Raw genomic sequence first — 17,388 nt, 5'->3', positions numbered from 1 at the left:
CACTATGTGGATTTACTGTTCCAACAAAGAGATGTTTTAAAGACCGACGCGCAGTTTACTGAGTTTGGAAAAGTAAAATTCACACAATATTATTATTAGGCTACCAAGATCCGTTTTTCTCTCTAATTGATTGTATATCACGTCGGTCCTGTTTCACTTATTATTATTATTTAAGGGGGAATATGCAGTCAGAGGCGCAAAAAAAGAGGGATTTTCTCGAATTTTTTTTACGTAAACGTATTAACTTTTTTATTCAGAAACTTTTACATGATATTAATATATGTTTGACGAACTTTTTGTATTTTTTTTTAGTAGAAAATAATAGTTATTATAATTTTGGCAAATATTTTAATACAACTCCTAAAAAAAAAGTTGCATCCCGGTGGACATCATATCTCGAGACAGGATTATCTAAAATAAAAAAACCAAGAAGATTTCGTTAGTAGATGACTTTATCTTCCGTATGAACGAAGGATTTCGAAAAAAATTGAATTTTGAATTTTTTAGAGAACTTTAAAATTCGAGTCACGATTTTTACTAAAAAAAATTGACCATTTCATTTTTGTAAAACAAGTTCTAGTCGTTGAAAAAAAAATCCTTCGTCCACACGGAAGCTTAATATGTATAAAAGAAATGTGTAAAATTTCAAAAAGATCGGTGCAGTAGATTTTGAGATATCGTGTCCACCGACTTCAGTATGAATAAAAGCCAAAATTATTCGCCAAAATTATAATAACTATTATTTTCTACTAAAAAAAATACAAAAAGTTCGTCAAACATATATTAATATCATGTAAAAGTTTCTGAATAAAAAAGTTAATACGTTTACGTAAAAAAAATTCGAGAAAATCCCTCTTTTTTTGCGCCTCTGACTGCATATATTCCCCCTTAATTATATTTCACTGTTATTTAAAAAATTATTTTAATTAAATGATAAATAAGAGATTTATCAAAGTAATTAAGTGATTAAATAATATAACACCGAGATAAAATAATAAACATCTGATTTGCAATTAAAGCTGAAATTTAAAAATATGAAGATTTATTTTAGAAATATGTAATATATCGACTTTTCACCGAAAAAAAGATTGAAATGTATTATTTATATTTTCTTGTTTTATCCCCGATAACTCTGAAGAACGATTTTTAGTTTTACAATTGTTTTTTTTTTCGGCGTTGAAAATATTTGTAAAAAATTTGGTATCGCGATGCCAATTATTCGAGCTCTATTCCGCCAATTGCCTTTGATGCACCGATTCGACGACCGTCTTTTCTCTCCCTTTGTGACTCATAAGATCGAATCGGTTTCTCCTACTTGAGAGGGCCGTGGTAGAGGGGCCCGACGATGAGGTCCACAGCGAGCTTATCAGTTAGCGTGCGGCTGTGCAATGCTGTGTATCGTGTTGCATCCTGCATCTCGAGTGTTATCGCGCTTCGCGGAATCGCGAAAGTAACGTGCTCTCTATTTCGAAGGAAGCGAAGCGGCCTGATCGTTACATACTAAAGCCGGCGGTGGTGTATCGCCGGAAATTCTCTCTCTTTCTCTCTCTCTCTCTCTCTTTTCACCCTTCCCTCATCGAGGCTTTTCACCGACTCGTGCGTGCGTGCCGAATGCGTGACAACGACAAGAAGCGACGAGGAAGTCACGCAAGCAACAACGGTAACGCGTGGACGTTTTTATTCCGCCACACGCGATATTACCACGGTAGACGGATCGATCTTTTAGCGCGACTTTAATCGTGGCAATCCTTCCTTATTCCTTTGTAGGGATTGTCTTTTATTGTTCGCGTAGTGTTCAAATTCTTCTAACGCGATGCTACTGGAAAATAAAAACAGAAATTGATGTTTTTTAACAAATATTTATTACAAACATGTAGAATGTTAAAAATCCTAAAATATTCTAATTTTCTATAACGTTGTATCTTTCTTTCAAAAAAATAGGAGCGCCGCTAATGTATTACCTAAGTGCTAGGGAAAACGACATTTTGGCAGCAGTACTACTCTTAGAAAAATTGACTGACATACATAGTGCGCGATATTGACGAAGACGACGAAATCAGAAGAGGAGTCGTGTAAACGAATGAGAAATTTTTCTTTTTCTCTTAGAACATCATGTACGTGAACTTACATATTGTAACTTTTGTAACTCTAACCTGACACAAAAGAAATTTCTGACGAAACGTATAAGAATATAAAAATTTATATCTATGGTTATAGTAATAGCATATGTATATAAGCATACATATAAGTAGGAATATAGCGAAATGAGACGTCTATAATCGACCAGTTTTAACGGAACCATACGATTAACGTGACTATTGTTACAAAACGGTTATTTAATCGCACAAGCTAATGAAACGCATACTCCCTCGTCTTCGCCAACCGAAGGTTGGCAGCAGTCGGGAGAAAAAGAAGAAAAATTCAAATATATAACGTTTAGACTTAAACCAGTAAGAATATAATTCGTCTTTTCTCTTATTGCTTTTAAAAATTTTTAATTTGTTAAAATATAATCAACAATGTTTATATATCTTATTAGAGCTTTAGAAGCTCTTACTAACCCTTGTAGCAAGAGTCGATAACCGAACAAGATTAACAATTGCGAATTATTCACATTCAGATCTTTTAACATCAAGAATAGCATTTCAAGCATCTTTCTATGCTCATAAACAAAACGTTTAGGATTTTTATTTATTTACCATAAGCCGAAAGTCTTTGTTTTCGAAATTGAAACTTGATATATCACACTTATTCAATTCGCTTGAAGTATTACACGTCCTTTGTACAGCTCATTTGTTTCAATAAAGAAGACAACGCAATAGTGAAAATGATAAGAGTAAGAAAAGAAAAACAATTATAGAAAGTTTGCTCTTCTTTGTCGATTTTATTCATACACACACGTGTGTGTGTGTGTGTGTGTGTGTGAATGTGTGTAAGATAAATCAATACTTATATAGAAAAAAATACATAACATATACTTATATCACGAATATCTTTCTTAAAATTTAAGAAAATTAAAAACAACGTAAAAGGAAAATAAAAGAATATATTGGCACGTTCGTTGCTTGGTCTTGAACATATTTAAGGAGCCGGGTCTCCAACGCTAGTCAAGTTTTTGCTAATATGTTCAGTCTAGCACAGCTATTTCGTTGTCATTGGCTTTCAGTTCCGTAGTATACGGCGACCCGTCCGATTGCTCCCACGTTTCGAAGATATCCTGGTGAGCACATACCGCGTACTCTTCCAAGTTGTTATTAATTTCCGGTAGATCATTGCAGAGTCTGATCCTGTAATGGTCCAGATCCTCCAAATAAATACCCAGCTTTCTATTGAACGAATTCGCCAGGAACTGATACTCGCTCTCAGTTATGGTCATGAATGACGGACAATCGGACGGTCCGAAATTCGTAAATACAACGTCGCATTCTTCCGGATAAATAGTCGGCTCCAGCTGTGAAGGCAACGTGTTGCTTGCAGCATTTTGTACCAGCATCTCTCTTTCCATACGATTAGGCGACTCGTGATTGATGTCGTTTTGCGTATTTCCTCTCATTATTCGCAGCACTTCTTGCACATCATCGTCAATGTTCGAATTAGTTTTCACCGACTCTGTTTTTTTGTGAAGTCGAGATAAAGGAGGAGCTAAACGTTTCGTCGCGTCTCCGTCAAAACCATAACTTTTTCCGTTATTAATAATTATTTCCATGGAATTTATGAAAGAATTGGTCAATTCAGCGGTTTCTTTGGCCCCTGCAACTTCACCAGACCATCTGATAGAGTAGTGAGGGCTTTCGCTGGACCAAGAATTTTGCTTGGACATAGGTGACGTTTTGTCGGATTTCTCCGGCTGGCAGGCGAGAAGAACTTTGTTGTCGTTGAATGAAATTTCGTTTTGACAATTTCTTCTTTCTCGCTCGTTCGTCGTTGGCGAATTTTCCTTATCGCGGATGTCTATGCTATCGGAAAAAGTTTTGATAACCATGTCAGCTGTGGTTTCCTGCGAAGCGAGATAACAACGATCTTCCTGTCTTTCGCAAGAACTGTTGCTATCGGGGATTGCGTCTTTATATGGCGTATTCGAGATCTTTTCGAGACTCTTCCCCACCACAACCGTGCGACTCGCTATCGCGTCGCCTTTGGTAGACGCAAATTTACCTACAATGTATCGATTCGCAGCTTTGTCGGGCCGTATACCGTGTTGCATGTGACTCTCGTCCACAACATGGTTCGGGAAAGACAAATCGATATTCCCAGCGCGGTTATCTTTTCTCTCGGCTCCCTCATTTTCGAAGGAGCCCGGAGTTTGCGTGCAAACGTCGACGATATACCCGAGGCTATTCTGCAGCTTTATGTACCTCCGATCCAGGCTCACGTCCGTCGTCGTCACGCCGTTCAGTTTGAATTTCACGCGTACCATCCCTTTTTGGCGACTCCTTCTCTGCCTGACCCTATTCTTGTGCGTCAGTCGTTTGTGGATCCTTAGATTGGAGAGGATCTCGAAGGGTATGTCGCACACGTCGAATTGCTGACCGCCGTCGAGATTTATCTTGTGGTGGTCCAAGATGTCCATTAGCGATCCCAGGGCAGCGTTGTGCCGCCATCGTGTGTGCAGAGCAACGTCGCTCTCGCATTTGAAGGCTCTACCGCATATCCCGCACGTACTCCCGACGATGACGACGCTGCACTCACGCAGAGTCACGTCGGCGGAGATGCGAAAGCCTCTTCCTTTCGTTTGCACCTCGGCGATGCGCATCCCGTCCGTGTTTGTCTCTCGCGATCAAGTCCAGTCTCTTCGACCGTCCTACCTCTTCTTGCGCCGCCGCCACCGCCGCCGCCGCTCCCGTCGAGCGTTCCCCTGCGAGTCCACGGTCGCGCGGCGCGGCAACTACCGCAGTGACTCGTCCGATAGTCGCCGGTCGCCGGTACTTCGCCTGTGTCAGCAACAAAACTTCGCTTCGACTTCGTCCTCGAATGTGGCGCCACCTCGTGCAACGGATGTCACGCGATCTGATATCTGATGCCTCTGATGTTCAAACAAAAACAATTCGTATCGTATTGTTGACATATGTTATTTGTATAGAGATCAGAAAAAAAGGATACGGCGAACCGTTACCCGAAACGTATTTCATAACACGTTATGGATCCTGACATTCCCGAGTCTATTGTGGCTAACAGATTCACAGATAATAATCTTTAGCATGTTAGAGTTAGTCAAAATCACCCAGATAGCAAAACGTGAGTGTGCAAAATTATGCAAACGTATTACGGAGAACAATTTATGTATTGTTGCCACAATGCGTAAACATGAATTGTACTTGAACCGTTGCAACCGTTGCTTGAAACAAATTCAATACGTGTAAAAAGCTGCGTCCGCAAATACTATTGTTAGGTATTTGCGGACGCATCTTTTTGCATGTTATTACTGCAACGCTCGTTATAAGTTCATGTATATATTACGCAAATATGACAGACGTTTTGCTGTCTGGGCAGAGATTGAGGATTGAAAGCATTCCGTGCAGATATGAAAGTTAAATCGGTTGCGAGCTTCAATTGTTCGTTAAAGCGATATGGTTTACGGAAAAATGCTGAATTGTTAATCATAGGGCCTATAAAGAAAGCAGTCTAACAAAACAAAACGGATGTAGGTACGTTTATTAGTTAACGGTATGTCAGCCTTGAATTCCGTCTTCTGTCCTCGACTTTGTAAACTATGTTTACATCATTTAAGCCTTGGGTCGACGATTCTAAAAACAGTTCCGAGTTCTCGGAACTGTCGGAGAAAGACATATAATTAAAAACTCGCAATGGCCTCGGTCAAATAGCCTTGGTCAATGGCCTCGGTCAATGGCCGAATTATTTAAATGTGATTGGCCAATTTTTTCACCGTCCGAGATCTCGGAGCGATCGTAGACACAAGGCTTTACATTTATTTATTCCTATAATACTTTCACCTGACTCAGATTGCCAGTTTAATTTACACGAATAAAGTGTTGTAATGCTCTAATAATTAAATAGCGACCGATATGTGTATAACACAGAATAAATATTGGCGTTTTCGATCATCGATCGAAATCAGAAAAAAATATGATATCGATAACGTAATAATATTCATAATGATTTGATTATAATAAATATTTAAATAATCATAGAATTCAGAGGAGCTATCTTGTGAGTGTTATCTGTCTTTTTCTTTGTATATATTTGTAAACTATTTTTTCCTCAACATTGTCAGAGACGTCAGATTGAATAGTTAAATAATAATACGAATTTGATGAGTATTTACGAATATTGATAAAAAAATTATAATTATAGAATTATAAAGAAAATATCAAAGATAGTTATTAGTTATAGAATTTACGATGTATATCCTGTCTCAATACTTAACAATATTTGATTGTAATTTATTACGCGATTATCTTCCTCGGAGGACTGACACTACTTGAAGAAAAATTTCTACTCGTAACTATTGTTTTCTAGCCAATTAAAAAATTTAAATCATAGTAACATGGAAATTTTTATAATGTTTTAAATTAAGTTTGGTTTCGTTTTCTTTAAATGTATACATACCTCGTACTGAGATGATATTTATTTCGCCCGAGCAAACGAAGTAAAACCTCAAAGAAGTTGTTATAAACGTGACGCTGTCATCAAGACTGACCAGATTTTCGTACTTTCACTTTCGACGAAGCTCAAACTTTTCGTAGGAGGCAGCAGGGAGGATGGTCCCTCTCAGCGCGCTGTCGGCAAGAAAGCATACAAAGAAACTATTGGCAACACCGCTCGCTTAAGACGAATATTGTTCTTCTGTATAGCAATTAATTATTATTATACGTGGTTTACGTGATTACGATGTTTACGTGTTTGTATATGACCCTGCCTACCTCTTGTACTTAGCTCGTAATAAGGTAACTATTTTCTTTTATAACTCGAAAACTAAGCTTTGGCAAAAATTTTGCTACAGGAAAAATCGTCTCAGAATCGAGTCAGGAATCTGTGCGGGACAATAGGGTTGTTCGAATCACCCTGTATATGCCAATAAAATTGCCGAATTTTCGAATCATTAAAAAAAATGTTTTTTATTATAATGACTGTTACAGAAAACTGCTGTGAAAATAATGTTGTGTTTATAATTCTTTATCACATCTCATCTTAACCGGATTAAAAAGGAAGAGCTGTTACTTTAAACCGCAATCTCTATTCGACTAAAAATTACGTGAGGAAAAGCAAAATACACAAAATTTGATCCACGTTATCTTCGCACGTCGTTCATGTATATCTTTTTTCTAAGTTATCATTCTGGAACGAAAGAGTATTTCCCATGTCCTTTCGCCGAGGAGGCTTGAGAATTATATTCTTTCGAAAAATGATCGCTGAAATATATACTTTCGAAAAACGATTGCTGAAATATACATTTTGTCCTGTTTGATGCTTAGGTATGGGGGAGAAGCAGTGCAATTTATCTTTAAAAGATTAATAACACCGATCGATATTACTGTGTGTGAAACGCAACACGAAACTTCAACACGCGATAGTAATGATTACGTAGGCTCATCGATTCCCATTGGATTAACCGTCCAAATCGGATTAAATTTGAATCTTTTTTTTTGTATTTCTCTCTCCAAAACATAATCCAAAATAATCTTGACCATTGATTGCCAATCAAAGTTCGCAAAAAGTAAAAAAAAAGACTATATATATATTTATCAACCTTAAATAAAACACACGTTCTAAACACGCTTCTCATTTCACGGCTGTCTCTTTTAACTTTATATCAATTTTTACTTTTCAAAAATTTATAAAAATTGTATATTGTCAAAAATATGACTCACCGATCCTGCCAGGATTCGAACCTGGAATCTTCTGATCCGTAGTCAGACGCGTTATCCGTTGCGCCACAGGACCGTGTTAGAACCCGTTTCTTCAATGTAGCTTCAAATTAAAACATATAAATCTATGTATGAAAGATAATTTACATATATTTACATATATATTACATATATACGTACATTTACATATTACATATATTTTACATTGTAATGCTTCAACATTCAGAGATGATTGAAGATCATTAATATCACATTTATAACGACTTCGATCAAATTCTGATTAACTTAATTGGTGATTAATTCAACCGGAAGAATTTCAAAACTTCGAATTGTACAATTCGTTGTCCCTGATCTAATCTTTCTTTCCATACGTTAAGCAACAAAAAATAATTCTATTTATCTTAACAAAATAGCATAGATATTTGACAAGTTAACCACCGATTAAGTTAATCGGAGTTTGGTCAGAATCTGCACTCCAATTTTTTTTTCACTAAACTGACGTCTCGCATTAGCTAACATATTTTTCGAATATCTTCCTTTATAAATGCCATTAAAAATTGAAATTTCTTATATCTCTTTACATCGAACATCTGGGGATTTACTCTAAAGCATAACAGATACCGTGTCAATAATTATTTTCACCGTGAAGTATCGTCGCTGTTTCAGATTTATTCGGTTGCGGCAAATGTATCTGCAAACATGGATATTCACGATAGCGCATATAATTACTTATGCTCGTAAGTATTCTTCGCAACAATATTACGAATTGAAACGTGCAACGTTCACGAAACTCGTGGTGTCATATTTCTCTAGAATATACCATCGCCAAACGCGGATTATGCAACGGTTACAAGTCTGGCGAGGATGATCTTCAGACATTCGACTTTATTAGCAAGCTGAAATTGGATCTGCTAGATGCCCGTTACAACGGCATGACGAAGGTTCGGGGCAGCAATCGCATGCAGACTGCATACCGGCTGGAAAGAGACACTGATGTCACCCTCCCGACGAAGTATTCAAATTAGTACGCGTAGAAACAATGGCCTGGGCCGACTTGGGTCACGGACCCTGATTAACTCGGTCTCGACGAATATTTCTTACCAATGTAGATTACCTTAATCTTTATTTAACTTAATTTTTATCTTTTTCTAGTTCTAAGAATTAGAAAAAGATCAAAAGTAAATTGAAACAAAATTAAAATTAATTTGCATTGATAGAAATGGACATAATTTAACTGATATAATTGTTTAAAGCAAAATTTTTAATTATACAATTTGTTTCGTCCAACCTACTGTCTTTTCCATGTATCAAATAATGAAAAATTCTGTCCACGTTAACGAAGATAATAATCGCCGATTAAGTGAGTCAGAGTTTGGTCAAAATCATCCTTAGTTGGCACGGGTCCTTTGCAAAGTTTACCATGACTTCAAAATAGTACCTTAAATGTTCGCCTATCCGAAATCAAATGCGGTACTGAAAATTCTTTTCGTCTAATTAATGATTCTTCAATATAGCCTTTTGTAAATTTGCCCGTTGAAAAGATATCGATTAAGGAAAATGCCGATCTTCCTTGCACGTGCGAATTCTTTTCCAGGAACATCACACCGAACGGGCTTTCAGAGGAGTTCTCTTTGGTGTATACGTTGAGAGCTAGAAAATCACCGAAGTATCCTTGGCACATCATTAAGATCGTGGACGCGAAAGGCGACGCTCAGCTTCTCATCACGATGAATTCCAGGAAGCGAACACTGGATTTTTCATCGATCGACCATGAGGGAGAATTACAGACGGTCTCTTTCGTGAATGATCGCGTGAGTGTCGTCAACCATATCCGTCATCATTCTAGAAGAGTTCGCGGATTGTTGCGCGTAATGGTCCACTATTCATAAAATAAATGCTTGGCATTGTTGCCAAACGGGCTCAACGCACTCAAACAGCGAAGACAAAATCGTGGAGAATTATCCGAATTGATAAATTGTCGATTATCTAGATTTTCTCTTGCAAAAGGCGACATTCCAGTTTCTTTCTCTTTGCTAATTGTAAGACACTGTACCGCCCCAGATCGATGATTCTAAAGTCGAACGCGCCCCAATATGCGGCGCCAACACGATGTGGAATGTATCTGTCGTAAATCCTCTCGAGTAGGTCGTTTCTTAAAAAAATCATCGAGGAAAGAGAGAGAGAGAGAGAGAGCCGGAGTCGTGGTCGTTAAAACGATTTGGCCGATCACTTATTTATGCATGAGTGTTTCGCCCCACGAAATCATTACGTAAGCGTAAGCTATTGCGTGAGATGCGTGCCGAGCCGCGAAAGTAGGCGCGTGAATTGTATTTGTACACAGGGCAGATGTAACGGATGTAATATGTCGGGTCGTTTCGTGCGCAAATGTCACTTCAAAGAGCCTCGACAATTAGAAATCCTCCCGCTCGCGTTATAGAGAAACGAGTCTCACGCTCGGCATCCTCGGCGATACTGCGATAAGAGAACGTCACGACGCGCTCGGGGTCTTTTGATCGATGAGATTTGCGATTACTTAACTGCATTTTGAAACAGCATAGATTTATGCGATAAATACGAAACTTCGCGGCCTCTCGGTAATGAGTCTTAGTTAAAACTCATTTGTCTCTTTCTACATCATTATCCTGTCTAGGATAATGTATATGTATATTAAGAAAAAGATTTGATCAATTGCAGCTTGCGTCATTGAAAAATATGTATGATTTCTTTTTTAACAGGTGTTCGACAGGGGTTGGCACAAGGTAAACTTTGGGGTGTTCAAGGATAAGCTGGTTCTTAACGTCGACTGCGAATTCGCTGGCGTGGAAGATCTAAAACCGCGCGGCCCGATTAAAGTCGATGGGAACATATCGATAGCCAAAATGAGCAATAGTAAGATCACTGTACCGGTAAGACCTCGTTATAATATCAATCAGATTTGCATTCGAAGCTTGATTATCGCGCTATTTAATCTACAGCTTAACTTTTTGGATCGAAAAATCCTGAACGAATTTTGATCCAACCATCTATAAACGCTGACTCACATACATATCTAACATCCACGAATTGCATCGTTATTATGTCACTGCGAGGAATGCACTGCTTCCAGAGATGAAGTTACGTGTCGGCCGTCACAATTAACTGGCCCGCTACTTAATAACTACCGCTTCAAATAGCCTAAAACTGTCAGTAGGACGAGTTGAATTTAATATTAGACCTTTTGGCCCATATCCAGAATGCACACGCGACGACGTTATAATTCTAACGAATAGAAATATCTTTGTTCATATGAAAGAAAAACACAAAAAGGTATACATTTAATTAAATGTCAGTATGAAATTCTAAGATTTTAAATATATGTCTATTTGCATTGTCTTCAGATCGACGTGCAATGGATGGTTCTAAACTGCGATCCAACGAGACACGAGAGAGAAACGTGCGAAGAGCTACCGGTAAGATCCACATATTTCGGCAAATTTAACAGATTCGCGAGATCTGATTAGTGTAATGTACGTGACCGTAGAAGACCATAGCCGCAGCCTCTCTGCTTCAAATAACACCCAGCTGTGACACGATTTGTCCGCAAGGACCACATGGATTCAACGGTACAGACGTAAGTCCTCTCCTTGTTTTATATTTGTAAAATATTTGCATATCAGACCGTGAGTAAGCTTTTTCAGCAGTTTAAAAGTGAAATACTAATAAAGTTTAGTTTACGACTAATTATATTAATCATATAAGATTGGACAAAAAGGTTCTGGGACTGATGAAATAAAAATCACAATACGTAACATAGAATAAAAAAAATAAGCGTTTTTCAATTTTTAATATATTCCCCAGAAACTTGTATACATTGATGACATTGCTTGATAGATCCTGGAATGCTCTTTGTTATGGACATCCTCGAAACATTTTCTCTTCACAACAATAAAGCCTACAGGGTCCAAATCTGGATCTTCACAATGATACTCGAATGCGCGACATTGCTGGCAAAGAAAGGCGTGTTGGAACATCTTCCCTACTCGCCGGATTTGGCCCCTGTGGATTTTATGTTATTCCCCAAATTGAAAACCGCCTCGAAGGGAAGACGTTTCGGGGACTTCAAAGACATTCAAAGGAATGTGACCGAACCAGCTTCTCTTGTAACACATTTAAACAAGCATGATCTATACAAGCGATGTCATCGAAGTCGCTAGGGAATACCCAGGTAGCAATTAATGTCTAAAAGACATCATAAAGACATCTTTAAGATTTCTGGCATCTTAAAGACATCTTTATGATGTCTTTTAGACATTAATGCTACCTGGGTATATTGAAAATTTAAAAGCGTTTATTTTATTCTATGTGACGTTTTGGGATTTTTATTTTATCAGTCCCAGAACTTCTTTGTTCGACCTTATAATCACTAAACAAATAAACTTAATATATTTTCTATTTATTAAATGCTATGATAGTTAAAACTGCATACATTTTTTAAAATTTTCTTAATAATTTCCGAGATCGCGTTGATAAAGAAAATCGTATCAGGGATTGCCCGGTCCATCCGGAGCGCCGGGACCAATTGGTGCGTCAGGCTCGCCTGGATTTCCAGGTCCGCGTGGCCCGCCGGGAGAACAAGGAAGAACAGTATGTTTCCTTATTTATTCAAAAAATTATAATAATATGTAAATCATCCAAATAATATTTACATTTACAAAACATAGACAGCATGTATGCATACCATAGACGTATATTACGTCTATGGTATGCAAAGAAAGAAATGTAAGAGATGTATATTATCAGGGAGCCCCAGGTAACACTGGTGCCAGAGGTTTTCCGGGATTGCAAGGTTCAAAAGGAGCGATCGGACCCGCGGGACCGTCGGGATTACCAGGATCACCAGGACGAAAGGGTGAAAGAGTAAGCTCTTCGTTGCTCTTTTGAACTTTTTGGATATGATTACATGTGGCTAGAAAATTTTTGTATGAGATAAATAACAGTAAAATAATTAATTTTTCAATAGGGGGATATGGGATTTCCGGGTTTGAAAGGAGATCAGGGTCCTCGAGGATTTCCGGGTCCGCCAGGGAATATGAGCGATTTTCTTTATCCTGTTGGATCACCAGGATACAAGGGTGAGAAAGGTGAACGGGGAGACAATGGTGTTCAAGGGCAGCCGGGTGAGAAAGGTACATTACGTTATTCCTCGGAAAGAGAACATCAGATAAGTCTCAATTAAGATAGATGAAATCCGCTTGTGGAACGTCAAACACGCGTCCGACGACGTAATTCGATCTCGTTAGAAATCGAGTCGAGATGTATAATTGCGTTATTCTGCATATAGCGAGAGAGTATTACGAAACGGAGTATGTCCGATTAATGCACTCGTTGTCATCGTAATGTCTAAATCAAAACCGTCTAATCTCGATTGTACCAGTACTTTATGTAATATGTAATGCTTATTTTCAAGTTCTAATCTACGAGTATAATTTACTAATGGAAAAATATGAGTAATTTTTAAGGATATGTAATACGTATATACGGGTTGAAAATCGTTAGATCAAAATTTATCATTTTTGATCTAACGATTTAAATGGCGCTCTTAAACGATTCAAGCGGCGCATAATATTCCACGTATCACTGACCCAGATGCGCTCATTCGCAGTCATTGTAAATCAATTTATCGCAATCTATGCTCATCTATAAGTAATTCAAAATTATGTGCTTACAAGTACCTCAAGTACCAAAGTTAATTGTTCAATGTAGAATAGGAAATTTTATTATAAACATTTCAATTTCTTTTTGTTTTTCTTTACGTTATTTGTAACCACAAAACTTCATTTTGTACTTACATTATGTACATTATTAGCAATAAAGATTATTATTTATTAAATATTTAAGTGATTGACTCAGGAGAAAAAGGGGGTGAAATTATTAAGAGAACTATAAAAAAAATATATTAATTAGATTACTATAAATAATTTTAGGCGAACCTGGAGACAAAGGATATCCGGGATTAGATGGATCTCGCGGTCGTGACGGAGCGCCTGGATTGCAAGGTTCCCCCGGGAACAGAGGACAAACGGGATTACCCGGCCTTCAAGGTCCACCAGGCCATAGTATAAGTGAGGCAGAAATTCGCGATATCTGCGCCACTGTTCTGAGAGGTAATTTTCATTGTTATCGTAGACATTAAATTTAATTGAAATTGAATTAAAATTTAACTAATCCTCCAATCGTCGACTCCCTTCGTTTTCGCTGTAAAGATATATAAATTAAACTAGTTAAGTCGATTAAACTCCAGGTAACTTTGATGAAAGTGGGGTGACGGCTGTATCTTATTATAAAACTGCGCATGAGTGGAAAAGACAGGAATATGTGCAAATTGTGATGTGATTTTTTTCCTTGTTATTACCCATATGCATACAGAACAGATGACCGAAATGGCAGCGCTAATGCAAGGTCCGCCGGGCCCACCTGGCCGAGGTCGTCCGGGCCGTCCTGGATCACCTGGGGTCCAAGGTCGTCCAGGTACACCCTTCGAGTCAGAATCATCAATTCCCTGCGCTTTTTTCTTGCGTTCGGCACGACAGATTAATCGCGTTAGAGATCAACTGCTACTACATGGATTTTCTTAGTTTATAGAGGAATCTTGGATAAAATGGGACCTAACTCAAGAGATGTTTGTCAGGCGACAAAACCGAGCGTCGTTGTAGTAGCATCGCCATTTAAACGCTTGAAGTATCACCGTCCCTCGTGTCCCTAGAGCTATAACGTATGCGAATGGCGTAATTCATAGTATTCATACACGTGGCACTTAACGCGGCGTCGTGGTTACGCTCATAACAATAATGATATATTGGCATGTGTCGCAGAAAGACTGAATGAACTAACAGAGAGTCTACGAGGGCTACCCGGATTACCGGGACCGGCTCGACACGGCCGTCCCGGTCGAGCCGGAAAGCGGGGCATCCCAGGTACCTATCACTCGGAACCAAAGCAATTCTCTGAAACGTCTGGAAAATAGCCTGTTTGGACTAATGGAACGCTTTTGTCGTGCGCACGCAGAAAATCAGATTAGTCGAGTAATTTCATTAGCTTAATTCTCTCATCATCGGACATGACGCTTTTTTAATGCATTAAAGCGGATATATCTTTTTTTAAAGCAGCACACGCTTTAACATCATTGACAAATCTTTGATTATACCTTCAGTTTTTATATCTGTTCTATTCTTTATTTTCTATGTATTATCAAAATGGAATCTTATCAAAGACCCAGTTTTTTAAAAAAGATGCCCGGATAATGTAAAGAAATTAACGCATGGCGCATTCATATTTGATATCAATATTTGATATCAATTTTTTATCGCTGTTTGTACGATATCGTAATTATTTCGTGATTTAATTCCGATTTTCGATCGTTTAGGCGACCCGGGCCCACCGGGTTTACCAGGGGAACGTGGATTCGTCGGTTTACCTGGCTCGCAGGGTCCCATCGGTCCACAGGGACCACCTAGTGAACGTGGAGAAAAGGGGGACAGAGGTCCCGAGGGAATCAGTTTGGAAGGTCCGCCTGGTCCACCGGGTCTATCAGGTTAAATTATGTTACATCAGTAAAAGATTATTTAAATAGATAGCAATGAGAGATTATTACATTAGATCTTAGGATGGCTATATAGCAATCATACTACCTCTTATAATAGGGCCTCCTGGTAATGACGGCGTCGGTTTACCTGGAAGACAGGGAGATAGAGGTGAACCAGGCAGACCAGGTAAAAAGATTATTATATCTAACAAGAGAACCTCGCAAAGGCAAAAATTCTGATTTTGATAAAAAACTTTACACACATTTAAGGAGAGATGGGGTTAACAGAATCTAGAAATTTTCATTTGCGGCCTAAAAATGATTCTAAGGAATGAAATCACCTCTCATATGTTGAGTGGTTTTTTACTTTTCTCAATATACATGTCTCGAAAGGATTTTTTCCAATATAATTTATGGAATAATTAAGATCTCTATAATTTGGGCATTGCAATCACTTTATACGCAAGATATTGCACCAATTCCGTAATTTTGTAATTAAAAAATTAATTCTGTAACTGTTAACAGGTGTTCCTGGTGCGAGGGGACCGCCAGGAGTGCAGGGACCGCCCGGATACTGCGAATTCTGCAATTATCCTGGCAGCAATTACCTGCATAATCGTGGCAATGAGAAAGGTCCTTAATCAGCAGGAACCAATATTTCTATATACGTAGCAGAAGGAACGTTGCGGAGAAAGATTATTAAACAAAATTATCATTCGATGTATCTTCTGACATTGAGCGTTTTTATAATTTAGTAACATCGAACTGAAAATCTCTCACGACGAAGCACTGCCACGTAAAGCTAGCGTTTCTCTAAATTACAATTTAGCTTACTTTGATGTATTATAATAAAGCTTGCTTCTCGATGCTTCTCGATGCGTAATTAATGGTAATTAAATCACCGAGGGTACTGTCTACTGTCATCTCTCTCGCTGAATTCCTGGAATCCTGATCGCTCTCCGCGCCCGCGCCTTCGCGGATGAAGGACGAATCACGAATCTCACGAATCCCCGCGGAGAGAGATTTCGAAACGGTCGCGAGGGTCGCTGCGGTCTGCATTCCCCGTTCCCGGCGTTCGGAGAGAGCGCGATCGGACGATCGGGCGCGCCACCAGCGGGCCGTCGGGGAAGATCCAGCGACACGGCCAGTGATGGCCGCGACGTGCGTCGGATCGGGATTCGCGCGGCGGGCTTGTTTACCGTGACGTCGTTCCCGGCATCCGGGGGTGAATCCACGTCTCGTTCCGCGCGTCTCGTTACCGGGATCCGCCGTCCGCGGCTCGCTCGGGTCGGCGGCCGCCGTCGGGGTCCCCCCCGCGCGCACGTGCCGAGCGTATATCGACCGCCGCGCGAAGCGAGTCGGACGTTCCGCGGCGTTTTGTCAAAAACCGCTCCCGCGGCCGTCCGTGTGAGAGAACGGTCATACACGCGAGAGCGACCGCTCGTGGATTTAACGATCCGCCGTCTCGTCCCCCCTCGGTTCGTAACTCGGGTGTCTCTCGCGGGATTTAATGACGGAGCCGGAGCAGCGATAGGAACGTCCGTGAGGGAAGGCCTTCCACGGGCACACGGGACGACTCCACGCCCCCGTCGGTACCCCTTTTTTTCTCGCCGGAGACACGCGCGCGGAGAGCGCCTCAGGTAGGTAGGCAGGTAGACAGATAGGTAAACCGACCGGTAGAACAGGTTAGGTGCCTCCTGCAAGGCTGCCGCGAGGTCCGCTCTTTTGATTTTCGATCTCTCTGTAATCTCTCTCGCGATTTTTCTTCTCGAATATATATATTTATATATTTTTTAAATATTTAAAAAATTTTTTTATGTATTTCCTGCCGAGTATGCGGAAAGCACAAAAGTGACACGATTAAACTCGTCATAATTCGACTTAGGATTGGAGACACAATCACTTAATTAAATCGCTACAATAAATGAAAAAAAATAATCTATATATATGCACACATATATCTATAACTAGAATGTCCGTCTATATGTTCCTTAAACCCTC

At 39.3% G+C, this 17,388-nt stretch overlaps 2 protein-coding genes and 1 non-coding gene across 9 annotated transcripts; 1 reads left to right on the top strand and 2 right to left on the bottom strand.

Annotated features, from left to right (window-relative positions):
- The first annotated feature begins 328 nt into the window (after positions 1 to 328).
- On the top strand, positions 329 to 16,258 carry LOC139815166 (uncharacterized). 5 transcript variants are annotated; one of them, XM_071781840.1, is made up of 17 exons: positions 329 to 1,660; positions 1,942 to 2,114; positions 8,493 to 8,563; positions 8,640 to 8,838; positions 9,421 to 9,637; positions 10,562 to 10,732; positions 11,204 to 11,275; positions 11,347 to 11,436; positions 12,351 to 12,449; positions 12,606 to 12,722; positions 12,826 to 12,991; positions 13,790 to 13,969; positions 14,232 to 14,333; positions 14,678 to 14,779; positions 15,229 to 15,396; positions 15,506 to 15,574; positions 15,913 to 16,258. In XM_071781840.1, the coding sequence occupies exons 3-17, from the start codon at positions 8,512 to 8,514 to the stop codon at positions 16,026 to 16,028; spliced, it is 1,920 nt and encodes a 639-aa protein (XP_071637941.1). In that variant the 5' UTR covers positions 329 to 1,660; positions 1,942 to 2,114; positions 8,493 to 8,511; the 3' UTR covers positions 16,029 to 16,258. The 5 variants fall into 5 exon arrangements, 4 of the variants coding, with proteins under 4 accessions (XP_071637941.1, XP_071637940.1, XP_071637944.1 ...); XM_071781839.1 differs by lacking the exon at positions 1,942 to 2,114; XM_071781843.1 differs by lacking the exons at positions 1,942 to 2,114; positions 14,232 to 14,333.
- Positions 1,844 to 10,992, bottom strand: LOC139815167 (uncharacterized). 3 transcript variants are annotated; one of them, XM_071781844.1, is made up of 4 exons: positions 10,872 to 10,992; positions 7,830 to 7,929; positions 6,568 to 6,737; positions 1,844 to 5,023 (listed from the first exon to the last, which is right to left on the bottom strand). In XM_071781844.1, exon 4 carries the CDS (start codon positions 4,751 to 4,753, stop codon positions 3,128 to 3,130), a length of 1,626 nt encoding a protein of 541 aa, XP_071637945.1. In that variant the 5' UTR covers positions 4,754 to 5,023; positions 6,568 to 6,737; positions 7,830 to 7,929; positions 10,872 to 10,992; the 3' UTR covers positions 1,844 to 3,127. The 3 variants fall into 3 exon arrangements, with proteins under 3 accessions (XP_071637945.1, XP_071637947.1, XP_071637946.1); XM_071781846.1 differs by having other exon boundaries at positions 10,868 to 10,966; XM_071781845.1 differs by lacking the exon at positions 10,872 to 10,992 and having other exon boundaries at positions 7,830 to 8,460.
- On the bottom strand, positions 7,830 to 7,902 carry Trnar-acg (transfer RNA arginine (anticodon ACG)). Its single transcript has one exon. It is a non-coding gene; the product is annotated as a tRNA-Arg (tRNA).
- Positions 16,259 to 17,388: the final 1,130 nt, after the last annotated feature.

This window comes from Temnothorax longispinosus, chromosome 6 (genome assembly GCF_030848805.1).
Source record: "Temnothorax longispinosus isolate EJ_2023e chromosome 6, Tlon_JGU_v1, whole genome shotgun sequence".
NCBI lineage: Eukaryota > Metazoa > Arthropoda > Insecta > Hymenoptera > Formicidae > Temnothorax > Temnothorax longispinosus.
The sequence above is the reverse complement of the archived record's forward strand: the minus strand, read 5'-3'. Positions and strand labels throughout refer to the sequence as shown.